This window comes from Delphinapterus leucas, chromosome 13, assembly GCF_059928025.1.
Source record: "Delphinapterus leucas isolate spDelLeu-1000000601 "Yukka" chromosome 13, BTC_Dleu_Yukka2, whole genome shotgun sequence".
Lineage (NCBI taxonomy): Eukaryota > Metazoa > Chordata > Mammalia > Artiodactyla > Monodontidae > Delphinapterus > Delphinapterus leucas.
Genome location: NC_143141.1, coordinates 73,074,501 through 73,092,777, shown reverse-complemented (window position 1 = coordinate 73,092,777; position 18,277 = coordinate 73,074,501). Strand labels below are relative to the sequence as shown.

Here is an 18,277-nt window from a genome sequence, read left to right as displayed (position 1 = left end):
CATGAATTGTTGTTGTTGTTGTTGTGTGTTTTAATCCATTCCTGTCATTATTCTTTTTTTGCGGGGGGCGGTACGCGGGCCTCTCACCACTGCGGCCTCTCCCGTTGCGGAGCACAGGCTCCGGACGCACAGGCTCAGCGGCCATGGCTCACGGGCCCAGCCGCTCCGCGGCATGTGGGATCCTCCTGGACCGGGACACGAACCTGTGTCCTCTGCATCGGCAGGCGGACTCTCAACCACTGCGCCACCAGGGACGCCCTATTATTCATTTTAATGCTCAAAATGAGAGCTCATTCAAGCTGGCCTTTGTGTTCTTGTGACATATCTATCCACATTAGCATTTGAACACTCTGCTGTATTTCTTTTTGCAAAAAAAATTTTTTCTTGTTCTCTTATGCAATATACTCTTGTGCCTTGCATTTTTGCTTAACAAAATATACTGAAAATCACTCCACTTCAGTTTAAAAATCTCTTCTTCATTATTTACATTTGTGTTTGTGTGTATTTGTGTGTGTGTGTGTGTGTGTGTGTGTGTGTGTAACCCAGTCATCTCCTATGCAGGAGCACAAAAATGTTGGGCCACATTCACCTTATACTTTCCCTGGTTCCAGCCCTGGAATCAATCATTTTCCAAGGAGCCCTGGTTGTTAGTGGAGATTGGTATTTAGAAATCTAGGTGCTAGGTATGCTCACTGCTACTGGTTTGTTTTGCCTCTAAGCCCTTTCAGTAGAAACAACAAGGAAATATATATATGTATGTGTGTGTGTATTCACACACACACACACACACACACACGTACTCTCCTCCAATATCATCAGTGTATTTACCCATTTGTTCAGTCCTACAGTAAATACCAAACAGTTTTGGAATTGCTACCCTAATACGACTGTCGTCAACAAACTTACCAAGAAGTGGTTGAGATTTTTGCAGTTCTTTTTGTCCTTTGATCACATCCCACTAGATAAAGTGTTCAAAAGTCACTTTCATTAATTTTTTTCTTTCTCTCTGTGGTTATGTTATTAATGTGATATATAGTTAGGCTCATTTATTTTTATTTGTTTTAAATTTTAGAGTTTTTTCAGTTTTTGGTCTAATTTTATCTTTTGAATATGTAAAACATAACATGATTTAAAAGTCAGAACTGTATAAAAAGATGTCCCATTTCCTTCTCTATGCCTTCCATCCCATTCCCACTCATCCCTGTAAGAAACCAATTTCATTACTGACTGACTTATCTCCTGTGTTTCTTTTTACAAAAAAAGTGTGCGTGTTCGTGTATGCTTTGCATTTCCTTCTTTCTTTCTTTTTTAAAAAATTAATTAATTAATTTGTTTATTTTTCGCTGCGTTGGGTCTTCATTACTGTGCGCAGGCTTTCTCTAGTTGCAGAGAGCGGGGGCTACTCTCCGTTGCGGTGCACAGGCTCCTCATTGCAGTGGCTTCTCTTGTTGCGGAGCATGGGCTCTAGGCACGTGGGCTTCAGTAGTTGCGGCTCGCAGGCTCTAGAGCGCAGGCCTATGGAACTCTTCCTCATTATTTTTCACATTTGGGTGTGCTCACACATTTGCGAGGGTTATTCGGGCAGTCTCTTACGTAGGGCATTTGAACTGTGTGTTCATGTAAATACATGAAATATACTCATTTTCTAATGGTATTGTGGTCTTGATGATCCCTTGATTTTGAGTCCTTTATAAATTAGAGATATTAGTCCTTTATTTCTGCTATACAGTTGACAATTGAACAAGGCGGGGGGTTAGGGGCACTGATCCTCTGCACAGTGGAAAATGGTGTAACTTATGGTTGACCCTCTGTATCCATGGTTCCTCCCTATCCACATTCCTGGTATAGGATCACTGTAGTACTGTACTATTTACTATTGAAAAAAGTCTGCGTATAAGTGGACCCTTGCAGTTCAAACCCGTGTTGTTCAAGGGTCAACTATATATTCCATTTTCTTTGGGTTTTATCCATTCAAAAGTCTTTCCTTTAATTTTTCTGGGGTAGAACTTATCAATCTTTTATTGAATTTGGATCTTGATGAACAGAAAGCTCCCCTCACGCCACACCCACCCCCAGATTGTAAAGGAACTCCATCTGTGTTTTCTTTTAGTACATGGTTTCTTCTAGTGAAAGTGGTCTTTCTCTTGCTCTCTTTTTTTTTAAACCATTTTTTAAATTAAAATAGTTAATTTACAATGTTCTGTTAGTTTCAGGTGTACAGCAAAGTGATTAAGTTATATATATATATATATATTCCTTTGCAGATTCTTTTCCATTATAGGTTATTATAAGATATTGAATATAGTTCCCTGTGCTATACAGTAGGTCCCTGTTGTTTATTTTATATACAGTGATGTGTAAATGTTAATTCCAAACTATCATTAAGAGTTTATTCTTGTGTATAGGGTGAGGTATGGACCCAATATTATATTTTTCTAAATGACTATCCAATTGTCCCAATATATATACTTAAAGTTAATCTTTTCCTGAGTGATTTGAGATGCTACCTGTATCAGATACTTAGTTCGCATGTGCACTGGTTTATTTCTGGACTTTCTTTCTGTCTATTGAAGTGCTGGTACCATACTGTTTAATTATAGATGCTTTATGGTAAAGTTAATGTCCGATAGAGTTAGTCCTCTCTTCAACACTCTTCTATAGAATTGCTGCCCTTTTTCCACATGAACTTTAAAATGAACGTGTCCAGCTTCAAATTATATAAAATTTAAAGTATTTTTTTGTTAATGGTAGTTAATGGTATAAATGGTTGGTGATATAAATGGTTAATGATATAACCCAGATTTGATTGATCTCTCCCCCACAGGGCAGTCTGACATGCAGCCTATAGCATCAGTACTGCATACTGGCCAGCTTCATTCTGATTGGTCAGATTTCTATTCTTATACTCAGTGTCTTTGTCGATCACTTGTTAAGTATTTTCAGTATACCCCCTGCTAGGGGTTTGTGTGACCAGCTATTTATAGAGTTGCAGAATAAGGAGGTAGAAGTAGTAGCCTGTTTCCTCAGCCTGGCTAGGACCAAATACTTAACCCCCTCAATTCCTTTACTGGACTCCTGTTGCCCTCAAAGTTTGGTAATAGATATTATAAGTGCAAGGTATGAGGGCCAAGAACAGGTGATAGTTATTCCCACAGTACCACGTGTTTGTATAACATTTCAGTTTTCATTGTGCTTTCACATCCGTTATCTCATTCATCCGGGAAATGATTGTGGCAAAGTTGGAAATGCCCTGGTCACTAAATCAGGAGACCTGGATTTGGGTCTTGATTCTACATCTCACTATCAAGTTTACTTCTGACCTCTAGTTTCCACATATGTAGAAACAGGGACAGAAAAAACCTATTCCATAGGGTTGTTATAAGGATTAAATTGAATTAATTTTTCAACAAATATGTATTGATCGGTAATCATGTGTCAGCCATTATCAAAAAGAGTGGGGCTCTTGAGCAAAATAAGACACCATCTCTGCTCTCAAGGAGCCTTTAGTTTAGTGGAATGAATCCCAGGATTTCCACTTCTCCCCTGTCTGGTACCTGAGTAACAAGAGGAAGGTGCTGGTAAGAGCAAAATCCTACTGTGGCAGGACTCAGAGAAGATATCTGTCTACCAAGGACCAAAACCACAAATATGTGGGGAATTCCCTGGTGGTCCAGTGGTTAGGACTCAGCACTTTCACTGCCATGGGCCCAGGTTCAATCCTCGGCTGGGGAACTAAGATCCTGCAAGCTGTGCAGAACGACCGAAAAAAAAAAAAGAAAAAGAAAAGAAAAAAGAAAGAAAACCCCACAAATATGTGAAGCTGCCACGTTTGCCGGGAATGGCCCTGGCTGAGGAATGGCCCTGGCTGATGAATGGCCCTGGCTGATGGAGCAAATTATGTCTACTTTTTTGGGGGGAGGGGCCATGCTGAGCAGCATGTGGGCTCAGACCCATGCCCCCTCCATTGGAAGCATGGACCCTTCACCACTGGACTGCCAGGGAAGTCCCTATGTCTGCATTTTTGATCCCTGGATTCCTGTCAGATAATAAGGCCCTGTTCACCCTGCTGCTCTAATGTCCCCTAATTTTCAATATCCCCATGTGTCTGCCCTATTTAGAAGTTCCAGCATGAGCTGAGCACCAAGTGGGTGCTGAATACGGTGAGTACAGGAGCCCACGTGCTTCTTGGGAAGATCCTCCAAAACCACATGTTGGACCTCCACATTTGCAACTCCAAGTTCTTCTGGCGGGCTCTGGCCGTGCTGCAGCTAGGACATGATGGGATGGGGCTGGGTGGGGCCTGGCTTCAATGCCTAGGCTGCCATAGGAGGGTGTATTTCAGAGGTATGTAGATGTGAAGGGGTAAGGATTGACTTTTCTCTTGTGCCTCTCCTCCTCCTTCTATCAGGCCCAGCCTCTCCTCTAAGAAGTATATGTGCACACATGGGTGCGTGTTTGTGCAATTATAACTATTAGGCAAGATTCTTTCAGTTACCCATATGTGTGACAGAAATCCAATTTGTACTGGTTTAACTAAGCAAGGCAAACGATTGGTTCATGTAACTGACCAGTCCCAGGGTAGCTAGATCCAGAAACGCAAAATGACATGCTCCAGAACTTTCAGCCCTTAGCTCTGCTTTCCTCTGTGTTGCTCTCATGCTCAGGCAGGTTTTGAGAGTAGGGTTGCTAGATATAGCAAAGAAAAATATAGGACACTGGTTAAATTTGAATTTCAGAGAAATAAAGAATAATTTTTTAGCATAAGTATATCCCATGCAATATTTGAGACATACTTATACTAATTTTTTAAAATTATCCATCTGAAATTCCATTTAACTGGGTATCCAATATTTTTATTTGCTAAATCTGGCAACTCTACATGAAAGGAACCCATGAATGGGCATTTAGTGAGCAGCCATCAGGGCCCTAAAACAACCTTCTCGAATGAGTAAAACCAACCAACTGGGAAAAAAAATCCTTTATGCTTTTCTAGTTCCTGGAGGTGGGGCAGGTAGGGGGAGCCAGAGCTACCTATGATCCAGTCCTTGCCATCCCAGAGTGGCCCATCTAATGGAGGAGAGACAAAACCAACACTTGAAACACAGAACAATTAAGTGTCAAATTGCATGATCCTTACTGAAGTCCAATAGAACATCAAAGAAGGTAGGATCTATGCACTATAGCAAAGCAGAAGACTTCATGGAAGAGGTAATGTTTGAGCTGGGCCTACTGGTTATGGCTTGGAGAGGTGAAGGACTGAAGGGCACTTTTGTTAGAAGGAGTATTAGCCAAGGCCCAGAGGGGGGCTAGGCATGATATGTGAGGGACACAGGTTTGGAGTCACTTTACAGAGTGGTGAGGGAGCAGGAAGGGGAGAAACTGCGGAAGATTAAAAGCCAGACAGGAATTGGGACTTGCCAAACACAGCTAGATCTGTGCTGTCCAGGACGGTAGCCACCAGTCACACGTGGCCATTGAGCACGTGACCTGAACTCCAAATTTTATTTAAAAAGTGAAGCATGTAAAGTTTTCATTAAATGCAACTCTATTCTTTTGGTAGGACTCTATTTGACTTTTGCATTGAAATTCAGCACCTGAATTGAAATGTGCTGTCATTGTAAAATACAAACTGGACTTCAAAGACATGGTACAAAAATATTGTAAAATATCTCCCTAATAATTTTTAATACTGTTGACGTGTTGAAATGATATTTTGGATCTATTGGATGAAATAAAACATGACTAAAATTTATTTCACCTGTTTCTTTTTTAATGCTGTGCTAGAAAATTTTAAATTACATATGTGACTCATTATATTTCTATTGGACAGTGCTGAGCTAGATAGAGAGGAAAAGGGTGGTGAAGAAAATAGAAGCAGTGTTTGCAGATGAACTGTCTTACAGCAGTATAGAGGATGGATGTGGTTAGGGAGGAAACCAGAGGGAATGAGTGCGGTTTAAGATGACCAACCTTTGGGATTGCGGGGACATGGCCAAAAGTACGACCAATTTGACATTAATTCTCCAGTGTAACCCAGCCAACCAAGGCCCACCACCACCCCTTTTACCCCAGTTTTCCTTTACAGCTGGGGATTGTAAGTTTGGGATTACCTACAGGGATGAATTCTCTACAGCTGGTCTTCGAGATCCCAGACTCCCATTCTCCCTTGACCCCATTCTCAGCTCCCATGGCTTTCTAGCCCAGCATGGATGTTACCACTTCTTCCACAGCGGTTCTAGGGACAGCCCAAGTCTCGATGCATCGAGAGCCTTCTCCAGGCGATCCACTCCGCTCAGCCACTGTCGGATGATATTCGAGCAGCTCCCATCTCCTTCCACGTCCAGGTTGCACGAGAGAAGGAACAGGTAACTCGCGAACTGCTAGTCATCTAGCAAACACTTACTACTTACGATGTGTCAGGAACTTGTCTCGGCACTGAGTTTACAAAGCTCAGTGACACTCTGCAAGGAACTCCCCTGTTCATGGAGGAGACCTGATTGTGACAAGTAGTCAGAGAAGTGTGAAAAAGGTACTACAGGGGTGCCGAAAAGGAGTCTTCAGTTTTGCCTAGGAGGGGAGTCAGGAAAGAGAGGGAGAACTGGGTCACGAACCAGTCTTGATGAATAGGAGTTTTCTGGGTCAGGATGAAGGCTACTCTCTGCTCTTGACCCACCTCATTCCAATTTCTGGTGTTTGAAAACTCCCTTCTATTCTTTTTTTTAATTTATTATTTTATTTCTTTATTTTTGGCTGCGTTGGGTCTTCGTTGCTGAACGCCGTCTTTCTCTAGTTGCGGCGAGCGGTGGCTACTCTTCGTTGCGGTGCGCGGGCTTCTCATAGCGGTGGCTTCGCCTGTTGTGGAGCATGGGCTCTAGGGTGTGCGGGCTTCAGTAGTTGTGGCTCGCGGGCTCTAGAGCGCAGACTCAGTAGTTGTGGCACACAGGCTTAGTTGCTCCGCGGCATGTGGGAATCTTCCGGGACCAGGGCTTGAACCCGTGTCCCCTGCATTGGCAGGCGGGTTCTTAACCACTGCGCCAGCAGGGAAGCGCCTCCGTTCTATTGTTGCATCCAACCTGGTATCTTCTGACTCCCACACTGAATGCCCTAGCTCCTCCAGGGTTCTTCCTCAGACGACCTCACTTTCTCAGGCTTCAGTTCTCGCTGCCTCCTCCCCACAGGTGATCCCCATAGCCTTGCTGAGCCTCCTGTTCCGGTGCTCCATCCCTGAGGCCCAGGCATACCTGGCTGCAGCTCCCTCTGTCCGTGAGGCTGTCAGGAGCGCCCTCACCCGGCCAGGTCGGAAGCGCAACGCCGACCTCTTGGAGACCCTAGATCGTGCTGTGCCGTGAACTGGTGTTTCTGGGTGCGCGGAGGGGGCCAGCCCACCCCACGGGGACTTGTTGGGCCAGCAGCACGTGAAGTGGGAGGAGAGGCCCAGTCCCCAGGAGCACCAGCCGCCCAGGCTGGGGAGACAGCGTCTCTCTCCTTTGGGGAGATCTTGCTGTTCACCCAGTGGTATCCACTTTCCCTGGCATATTCTGATTTCAGAAATAAAACTGAATGTCTTGTTTCAAAAAGTTCACTTTCTACTGAGATCAGAGTCAATAGATCAGAGGTGGAACAAGATGAGTGGCATGGGTCGGTCCCAAAAGCAGTTTTGTTTCTTTATGTCTCCACCTGCTTCCCAACTCCACTTCAGTGGTCACTGACCCAAACCTTATTCCAGCTTCTTTATATCCCCCCATCTCCAACACGTAGGTGCACACGTGCACGCACACACACATACTTCACTCCTACAAAGAATCACACAAGCAAGGAGAGGTGGGAACTTAGATAACTCCAAGGAAGGAGGGAAGAAGTTGTGTCCCCAACATAGGACACTCAGAAAATAACAGTCCCAATTAGGCATGACAGGATCATCACTAGAATGAGTGCTACATCCACACACTGGACCATAAAGTGAGAGTTGCATCCCTACCCAGTGTTTGTAAAGGGAACATAAGGAACTCTGAGGGCGCCAGAGTGGGACCCAACACACACTAGAGACCCCACTCTGAACATTTTAGACCTCAGCTGTCACCTGTTTTGACAAATCAAAGGCACCCTCGCTCATCCCAGACCCATGCCAGCTCTTCGGCGCCTATGACTGTGACCATGGTAGTAGAGAGCTGGCTCCCCCTTGTGGTCAAGAAGTACCTAGGCAATAGACACTCAGGAACTCTCTGGGGACAAAACCTCTCTGAAGCTCACTTGAACCTTTCTGCAGGAGGGTGACGGCTAAGGAACCAAATAGATTTCAGTTTTATGAAGATAGAGTATTCAATCTTTTAAAGACAGCCATAAGTTCCCTCTCTATATCTGTGGGCCTCCGGCCCCTGTCTGAACTCTTTTCCTGTTGTATTGATATATCTACGTTTACTTTGCTACCTTAGGTCTTTAACCAATGCCCCTTTCCTCAACACCATTCCCCTAGTGCCTTCTGACTGCCATCGATTTGGTTTTTATCCTCCACAAACACCTCTTCCTAACTCTACAACTCAAGAGGAGTAAAGTTAGGAAAAGATCCTGCAGAGGCTCTCAGCTTCTCTTTACCCACAACTCTCCCCCATGCACTTACATTATGTGAATTCGTCTCTCATCCTGGCATCACGAGCAAGGTCAAGTCAGAGAAGATACCCAGCTTTCCAGGGCTGGAGGAGGCAGAGCCAACATGTGCAGTAGCCCTACTCCCACATGTGGGATGGATAGGGTGCAGGGTCAGATTTCCCCAAGGCTGGATGCAGAAGGACACTAGAAGTCCAGAGGTTTTTTTTTTACTTGCCAAGTACTTGGATGGTGCAAAGATAGCAAGTGAATTCAATTCGTATACAGTTGCATGTGATACTCAGGTGTTATAAACGAGGTGGTATACTTGCTCACCTTGGGAAACTTTAGAGGCTGGGCTACACTCTCACATTGTAGAGGAGAAAAAAATGACTAAGATCTGATCCCCACCCCCTAGGAACTCACAAGCAGATATGAGCAATTGCAATACAGGACAGAGATCATTGAAGTGGATTCCAACAGCAGGCTAGGTACAGAGAACTGCCAGAATTGTTCTGAGGATATTACAGGGTAGGCCAAGAATCAAGGACAGCTTTGGAAGAAGGAGGTTGGGGTGGAGTGAGGGAACATTCAAAGAAAACCTGGGAATGTTTGGAGGTTTGCATGGGTGTGTGGATCCAATATCAGAGAGTCAGGTCATTGTCAGTGGAACCTGAGCTCTAGGAAGAGCTAAAGAGATTCAAAGATTTTTAAAGACCTATCCAGATGCAAAAGGTAGGGTGACAACTTTTACCACTGTTTAGAGAAAGCAAATATCTGAGGGCAAGAACAGCTAGAAAGTAATCTGTATCAACACAAGACAGTAATTTCTCCTGAAATGACTAAAAGGGTCTAACCCAAAAGACTGGGTTGGATTGTGGAGGATGAAGGAAACAACTTCCTGCTATATCTATTTACTAGATCAAAAATAAGAGGTTCAGGGGCAGAAGGTATGTGGATATTGCATATACTTCATATTTAATGTATTTAAAGATGGAACTCATGATCTCTCCCCCAAGTCAGCTATTCTTTTTATAACTTAGGTGGTCTGGAATATTAGGGTGGAGCAAGTTCCCATGGGACAGTAAGGTTGAAGGAGGATTTGGGGACGAGGTGAGAGGTAGAGGGGCCCCAACATGGCTCTACGGATGGGCCCTACAAGCACAGCAAACTCTCTAAGATCCAATGTAAACTCAGGTATGGTTTAGAGAGGTGGGTCAAATCCTAGGGCTGACGGGACAGGCACTGCACCTAGGTCGCAAAATGCTTTCATCCTGGAAAAGAGAAGAACTGGGCTTAACTGTAAACTAGTGGCTGGGGTGCTGTGGTATGAGAGAGGTAGGAAGACGAGCCTTGAGCACCTTGTAGTGCCAGAAAGTAACAACGTCCTCATAAAAACAAAAGGATGGGGTCATGTCAAAGGGACCCAGGAGTCCACCTGAAAGAGCTCTCAGTGGCCAGAGCTGGAACAATTTGAGCAATGATATAAATAATGCCGTATTGGACTATAACACAAAGTAGAAATTAGGTGAACATGAGTTCATACTGTTATAATAAAATAATTGAATAAATAAATAAGGAGCCAAATCTCCCTAACACAAGAATTCCAAATAACATATGTAGATATACCCCACTCCAGGAAATGGAGCTTAATAACCTCTCACTCTCTACAACTCCTGTATGGGCAAAAGTAAGAGGCTTGCTTCCAAAGAACAGAGTATTGGAAGAGAAAAATAGAAACTTCACATTGGAGAAGTCTGGCAAGCACTACCTTAACCGAGTACTGGAAATTAGTGTCACCAATTGATATCATGTACCACCTGATACGATGTGACGAGAAGGGCATGTCACCTCAGTATTCTTCCCCAAACCTCAGTCTAAGCATAAGGAAAACATTAGAGAAACCCAAATTTAAGGACGTTTTACAAAAGAACTGCCTAGTACTCCTCAAAACAATAAAGGTCATAGAAAACAAAGATTGAGAAACCAAACAACAGTTGTTACTGTATAGGACCTACGGTACTCAAAGGAGAAATAAACAAATCCACAATCATAGTGAAACTTTTATACACTTGTCTTAGTAATTGGTGGAACTATATTCAGTATCCTGTAATAAACCATAATGGAAAAGAATATATATGTATAACTGAATCACTTTGCTATACAGCAGAAATTAATACAACATTGTAAATCAACTATACTTCAATAAAATACATTTTTTTAAAAAAGAGACAAGAAAGAAAACTATCAGGAAAAAAAAAAAAAGAAAGAAAGACTGAGAAACCATCACAAGATCAGAGGAGATGAAGGAGGCATGACAACTAAATACAGGTCCTGGACAAAAAAAAGACGTTAGTGGAAAAACTGGTGAAATTCGAATGAAGTATGGAGTTTAGTTAATAGTGAATGTACCAATGTTGTTCACATAGATTTTTCAAATATAATAAAGTTAAAACATTAGGTGAAACTGGATGAAGGACATACAGTAACTCACTGTGCTATCTTTGCAACATTTCTGTAAATCAAAAACTTCCAAGATAAAGTGTTCTTTTCTTTTAAGGTCAAATTTATTGTCATAAAGTTATTCATAATACATTATTATTTTTTTCCTTGTTGGTTATCTATTTTAAATACAGCAGTGTGTATGTACATTTCAATCCCAAACTCCCAGTCTATCCCTCCCCCCAGCCCTTCCACCTTGGTAACCATAAGTTTATTCTCTAAGTCTGTGAGTCTGTTTCTGTTTTGTAAATAAGTTCATTTGTATCCATGTTTTTTAGATTCCACATATAAGTGATATCATATGACATTTTTCTTTCTCTGTCTGACTTACTTCACTTAGCATGATAGTCTCCAAGTCCATCCATGTTGCTGCAAATGGCATTATTTCATTCTTCTTAAAGGCTGAATAATATTCCATTGTGTATATGTACCCCACTTCTTTCTCCATTCCTTTGTTGATGGACATTTAGGTTGCTTCCATGTCTTGGCTATTGTAAACAGCGCTGCAATGAACATTGGGGTGCATGTATCCTTTCAAACCATGTTTTTCTCTGGATATATGCCTGGGAGTGGGATTGCTGGATCATATGGTAGCTTTCAAATAAAGTTTTTTAAAAAATAAAATTAAAATTACTACAGTAACAAGTATATGGGAAGAGGTAAGTAGAGTTATAATATCCTAAGGCCCTTGATTTATCCGTAAAAAGGATAAAGGTTTTGATTAATTTAAGAATTTGATAGGTTAAATGTGCATATTGCATTTTAAAAAGAACCCACTAAAAATGGGGTTGGCGAACCCTTTCTATAAAGGGATGGACAGGAAATATTTTCGTCTTTGCAGGCCCCCTGTAGTCTTTGTTGTAACTACTCAACTCTACTGTGGTAGCATGAAAGCAGACAGACTGTGTACAAAATGGGTGTGGCCGTGTTCCAAAAATTCTTCATTTACAAAAATAAGCAGCAAGCTAGATTTGACCCACCTGCCACCATTTGCCAACCCCGGCACTAAAAGAACAGAAACAGACAGTATAACTTCCAGTTAGTAAAGGGGAAAATAGAGAGATTAATTTACAATACTTAGTTGTCTAAATAAAGACAAGAAGAAAGAGAAAAATATAAAACAGGAAAAAATAGGAAGTGCAAAGTAAAAGGGTAGATTTTGGTCTAATTATTTTAGCAATTACATTAAATGTAAGTGGAATACATGCTCCAGTTAAAATCTACTTATTTTAGATGTATCACTTACAAATAACATATATTTATTTTATTGAAGTATAGTTGTTTTACAATGTTGTGTTAATTTCTGCTGTACAGCAAAGTGATTCAGTTATATAAATATTCTTTTTCATATTCCTTTCCATTATGGTTTATTATAGGATATTAAATATAGTTCCCTGCACTATACAGTAGGACTTTGTTATTTATCTATTCTATATGTAAGAGTTTGTATCTGCTATTCCCAAACTCCCAATCCATCCCTCCCACACCACACCCCCTTGGCAACCACAAGTCTGCTCTCTATATCTGTGAGTCTGTTTCTGTTTTGTAGATTAGTTCATTTGTGTCATATTTTAGATTCCACATATAAGTGATATCATAACAAATAACATATATTTAGATTTTGGTTTATTTTGTATCCTATGTTACAACAAAGGGATATAGAACGGTCGAAAGTAAAAGAGTGGAGAAAGATATACCATGCAAATACCAACCAAAAGAAAACTGCTATAGCAATACTAATATTAGACACAATAAGTTAAGGCAAAAAACATTACTAGAGACAGAGAGTCAGCATAGTGATAAAAGATTTAATTCACCAGTAATAAATTATGATTTTAAATAACAATTAAAAATATATAAAACGAGGGGGCTTCCCTGGTGGCGCAGTGGATAAGAACCCGCCTGACAATGCAGGGGACACGGGTTCGAGCCCTGGTCCGGGAGGATCCCACATGCCACGGAGCAACTAAGCCCTTGCGTCACAACTACTGAGCCTGCGCTCTAGAGCCCGTGAGCCACAACTACTGAGCCTGCGTGCCATAACTACTGAAGCCCGCGCTCCTAGAGCCTGTGCTCCTCAACAAGAGAAGCCACCACAATGAGAAGCCCTCGCACTGCAACGAAGAGTAGCCCCCGCTTGCCACAACTAGAGAAAGCCCGCACGCAGCAACGAAGACACAACACAGCCACACACACACACACAAATATATATATATATATAGCAAAAATCTACAGTACTCAAAGGAGAAATAAACAAATGCACAATCATAGTCGGAAATTTTACACACTTGTCTTAGTAGTTGGTGGAAAAGAGCAGACAAAAGCTTAGGAATAATATAGACTTGAACATCAAGATTAACGGAATTGGACTTCCCTGGCGATCCAGTGGTTAAGACTGTGCACTTCCACTTCATGGGGCACAGGTTCCATCCCTGGTTGGGGAACTAAGATCCTGCACGACCAAAAAAAAGATTAGCAGAATTGACCAAATGGACTTAGACTACCATCACCACCTTCCACCCCGCCACAGGCAGCAGGGGAACCTCTGAAGAGACACTATTTTTAACACTTGCAGAATACGTCTTATCTTTAAGCACAGATAGAATTTTTTAAATTGACCATAAACTGCGAATAAAGTCTTAAAACTATTTCAAAGGATTGAAATTAAAGTATATATTCTGACCACAATGCAACTTTGGTAGACAACTAGAAAATCTCCTTATGTCTAGGAAATTTTAAATTTCTACTAAATAATCTATGGATCAAAGAAGAAATCATTATGGAAATTAGAAAATAGTTGGAACAGAATGATAACAAAAATTCTATGTATCATAACTTGTGGAATGAAGCTATAGTAGTAATTAGGAGGAAATTTATATCTTCAAATGCACAATTAGGGGAAAAGGGCTAAAAGTGAATGATCAAGGCATTCATCTTAAGAAGTTAGAAAAAAAAACCCAGCACAATAAATCCGAAGAAAGTAGAAGTAGTTATATGTCAATTATATCTCAATAAGCCTGGGGGAGGGGGAAGAAAGTAGAAGCAAGGAAATAATAAAGACAAAAGTATAACTTATTGAAATAGAGTACAAATATACAGAAAAGTTCATTCTTTGAAGGGATTAATTACAATTGATAAATCTCTAGCAAGACAGATAAAGGAAAAGGAAGAGAGAGAGAGAGGGAGGACAGGCACAAATAACCAATATCAGAAACACAAAGGAGACAGTACTACCTTTGAATAGCTTTATGTCAATACATTTGAAAATGTAGATTAAATAGAAAACTGGCTAGAAAATATGGCTCTAAGCTGACTCAAAAAAAAAAACAAACCCGAAACAAAAACAAATTGTCAATAGTATTATAACCTTCAAATAAGTTCAATCTGTAGTCAAAAATCTTCACTCAAAGAAATCTCCGGGCTTGTATGGCTTTGCCGACGAGTTGTACCAAATGCTGAAGGATCAAATAGTTCCATCTTCTATAAACTCTTTCGGAGCATAAAAAAGAAAAAGAGGAAACATTCCCCAACTCATAAGTCTAGTATAACCTTGATACCAAAAGCCTGAAAAGGACAGAGCAAGAGAGGAAAATGACAGGTTGGCTTCACCCATAAAACTAGGTCACAAAAATCCTAAAAATAATTAGCAACTGGAATGCAGCAATACATTTAAAGACAAAGTGCCCAATTAACTTATGAAGGTGTGTTCACACATTAGTAATTACTAGTAACAGAGAAATTTAAGTTAAAACCACAATGAAATATCATTACCACATATACCAGGTTGGCTAAAATTAAACAGCCTGACAATACCATGTTGGCATGAAAAAAGAGCAAGAAGAACTGCTATTCACCACTGGTGGAACTATATTCATTGACATAACCACTTAGGAAAGACAGTTTGGCACTGTCTACTAAACTTTGAGTTACACCTACTCTATAACCTAGCAATTCCACTCTTAGATAGGTACTTCGATCAGACATTCCCAAATTGTGATGCCTGACCAACAGTCTCAGAATCATTTGGAAACTTCCTAGAAATGCCAAATTCCTGGCCTCCAGTCCAACTTAAGCAGCAATCAGTGCCCAGCAATCTGTGTTTTAACAAGCCCTCCAGATGATTCTGATACATGTTAAAGCTTGAAAACCACTGCCATAGAGAAATAGGAATATATGTTCACCAAGACACATGGACAAGCATGTTTTTAATAGCATTGTTGATAATAGCCAAAGATGAAAACAAGACAAATGTCCAACATCATAATGGATAAATTTATTATAAAATAGTTATACAATGCAATGAACTAATAAAAGTGAATGAATCTCAGCTGTACAAAATAGTGTGATGACTCTCAAACAAAACGGTGAGTAAATATTTGAGGCCACCCCAAAAATACATTTTTATATACATATAGAAAAAGGCTCTTGTCAAAGCATATACATGTTTCAAGAGCCCAAAACTGTACCTCCAGCCCTAACGTTCTTTTTAGAGCTCCAGGCTGGCATATAACTAGTACCTGCCACATAATGTGTGCTCAGAATAACAGGCCTCATTCTTTATAATCTTTATAGTGACTGCAGAGTATTTTATAATATGGGCATATCATATTTATTTAACCAGCACCTTGTTGATGGGCTTTTCAAGAATATTACTTTGGCTGCCCAAATAAACTGAAAATTCTGTGAGGTGAGAGATCCTGTCTGTCTTCTTCTAAGACAGTGCCTGCTATTCAGTAGTTATTTAATTGAATGGACTTTCCAAATTAATTTTCCTATAAGAAAAAAATGGCCTGGCCAGTTTTATTTATCTTTGTTACAGCATAAATCAATTCCTCATAAATTTAACTCTAGAAAATTAACTCTAGAAAATCCAGTCAATTCTGGGCATGATGACAAAATAAACCGTCTACACTTGGAAAATATTCTAGACTTGGAGTAGTGTGATCCTCCAAGGTCATTTAATTTCCCTACGTGATATCTCTTCTCAGTCTCAATGCAACAGCAGCTAGGAAATGTGTCAAGCATTGGAGTTAGGAAACCATATATCATACATTTTCTGAGAGTACCTACTTAAAGCGTTCTTAAATGCTCTTGACCCTATATTCTAATGTGTGATTTGGAACATATGACACCATACCTGGACCTCTAGGGAGTGACTGGCTCCAGAGACGATGCTTATAGGGCAAAACAGGCCATTTGGAAAGCCTGCTCCTTTGAAACCTTGCCTCCATACTCTCTGGTTTATAACAAGTGATTCTTCTTCAATCCTAGAAGAATCGTAAAGGAGCTTCCTTGAGCATTGGCTGTCAGAGCAGGGCACAAGGGCAGCTGCAGGAAAGGGCAGCAGGTGTATGGCTCAGAGAAGAGATTTAAGCAGCAAGCCCATTGGCTGGAGCCTTGGAATGCCCACTGTGATGTCATATGGAGTCATGAGGTATAAAACTGTTTGGCTGAGAGGGGCATGTGGTTGAGTAATGGCTCTGGTTTGGAGGCTAACCATCCCACTGCCACAATATGTCAGCCTTCTACTATTATTTGGTTTCCTTGTCTGGAGGCTTTGGGTGAGGTTTTCTGGGAAACACAGTAGGAAACAGGTGGCAGCCAAGACGCACTCAGAGGTATGTGATGCAACACTCTCTTGAAACTCACTGCTCCCTGTCCCTGCCCCTGTCCCTGGAGACATAGAAACTCCTAATCTTGGGCAGTGGGAGGAATTGATGGTGGGAAGAGGGGAGTTGAGGTAGTGCCTATGGATGTCGTCCTGCAAGTCACTCTCAGTCCTTTTCCCTTCAATACATTTCAACAAACTTTGAGCACCTATTATATATGGCAGCATACTAGACATTGAAGAATAAAACACCACCTCCACCTTTTCGAGGTATAGTGGGGGAGAAAGTCAGACATATATACATACATATATATATATATATATATACACACACATACATATATATATATATATAAAACCCAAGACATATATATATATATCCCAAGGAAAGAGAAAGGGATGAGTTAATAGAGGTGTAAATATTGCTGAAGAGATGGGAGGTAAAGAGTATTCTAGGATCTATAAAATGCCTTTGCAGGGAGCTTAGGTTTGAGCTGTGCTTCAGAGGAAGTGTAGGATTTTGAAGGTGGACAGGATGGGTGGAGGAGAGTAGTGGAAGATTTTCTAGAGAGAAGGAATTGACCGGGGGAAAGCATGGGAAGCAGAAGAGCGTTGGATGTGTTCAAGGAGAGGTGAAGACACCTATCAGGAATGGAGTGTACAAGTGTAGGGAACCGGTTGGGGAAAAGTGAGACAAAATGTCACAAAGTGGTTAGAGGTCCCATTGTAGAGGGCTTCAAACACCAGACTGAATACTTTGTATAAATATTATTCTGTCTGCAATTGAAAGGCATCAAAGATTTTAAAGCCAGGTGAAAATGTGCTTAGATCTGTGCTTTAGAGCACAGAATTTAAACTTTAAAAAGTTTAAACTCTCAACTTTTTTTGTCTCAAACACACCACTTGGGAGTCTAATTAAAAAACAGATTCTGATTCAGTAGCAGATTCTGAATCAGTAGAATTCTGATTCTAATTCAGGAAGGGATTGAGATTTTGCAATTCTAATGAGCTCCCAGGTGATCCTATTGCTATTGAACTGAGCACCATACCTTATCTCGACTTTTTTTTTTTTTTTTGGCTGCGTCATGTGGGTTGCGGGATCTTGGTTCCCCAGCCAGGGACTGAACCTGGGGCCATGACAGTGAGAGCACCAAGTCCTAACCATTGTACCGCCAGGGAAGTCCCAAGCACCATGCTTTGAATGTGTGGCTTTAGATAACTCCAGTGAGTGCATGTGGTGGTTCTCTGGTGTAGCTAATCCAATAGGAGTCTACTTTAAAGAATTAATGGGAGGGCTTCCCTGGTGGCGCAGTGGTTGAGAGCCTGCCTGCCGATGCAGGGGACACGGGTTCGTGCCCCGGTTCGGGAAGATCCCACATGCCGCGGTGCGGCTGGGCCCGTGAGCCATGGCCGCTGAGCCTGCGCGTCCGGAGCCTGTGCTCCGCAACGGGAGAGGCCACGACAGTGAGAAGCCCACGTAAAAAGACTTAGTGGGAAGGAGGGGGAAGGAAGGGAAAGAATCAGAGCAGTAAGATGGAAAAGAGGACATTGATTCATTCCCCCGGTGTTTATCACCCACTGCCA

At 41.4% G+C, this 18,277-nt stretch overlaps 1 protein-coding gene across 1 annotated transcript in view; it reads left to right on the top strand.

Annotated features, from left to right (window-relative positions):
- Positions 1-16,540, top strand: part of GCKR (glucokinase regulator) — a 37,009-nt gene extending 20,469 nt beyond the window's left edge. The window contains 3 exon segments of the mRNA XM_089922498.1: positions 4,119-4,264; positions 6,227-6,365; positions 7,179-16,540. Coding sequence (XP_089778624.1) covers positions 4,119-4,264; positions 6,227-6,365; positions 7,179-7,349 — 456 coding nt within the window. The 3' untranslated portion in view covers positions 7,350-16,540.
- The last annotated feature ends 1,737 nt before the right edge of the window (positions 16,541-18,277 follow it).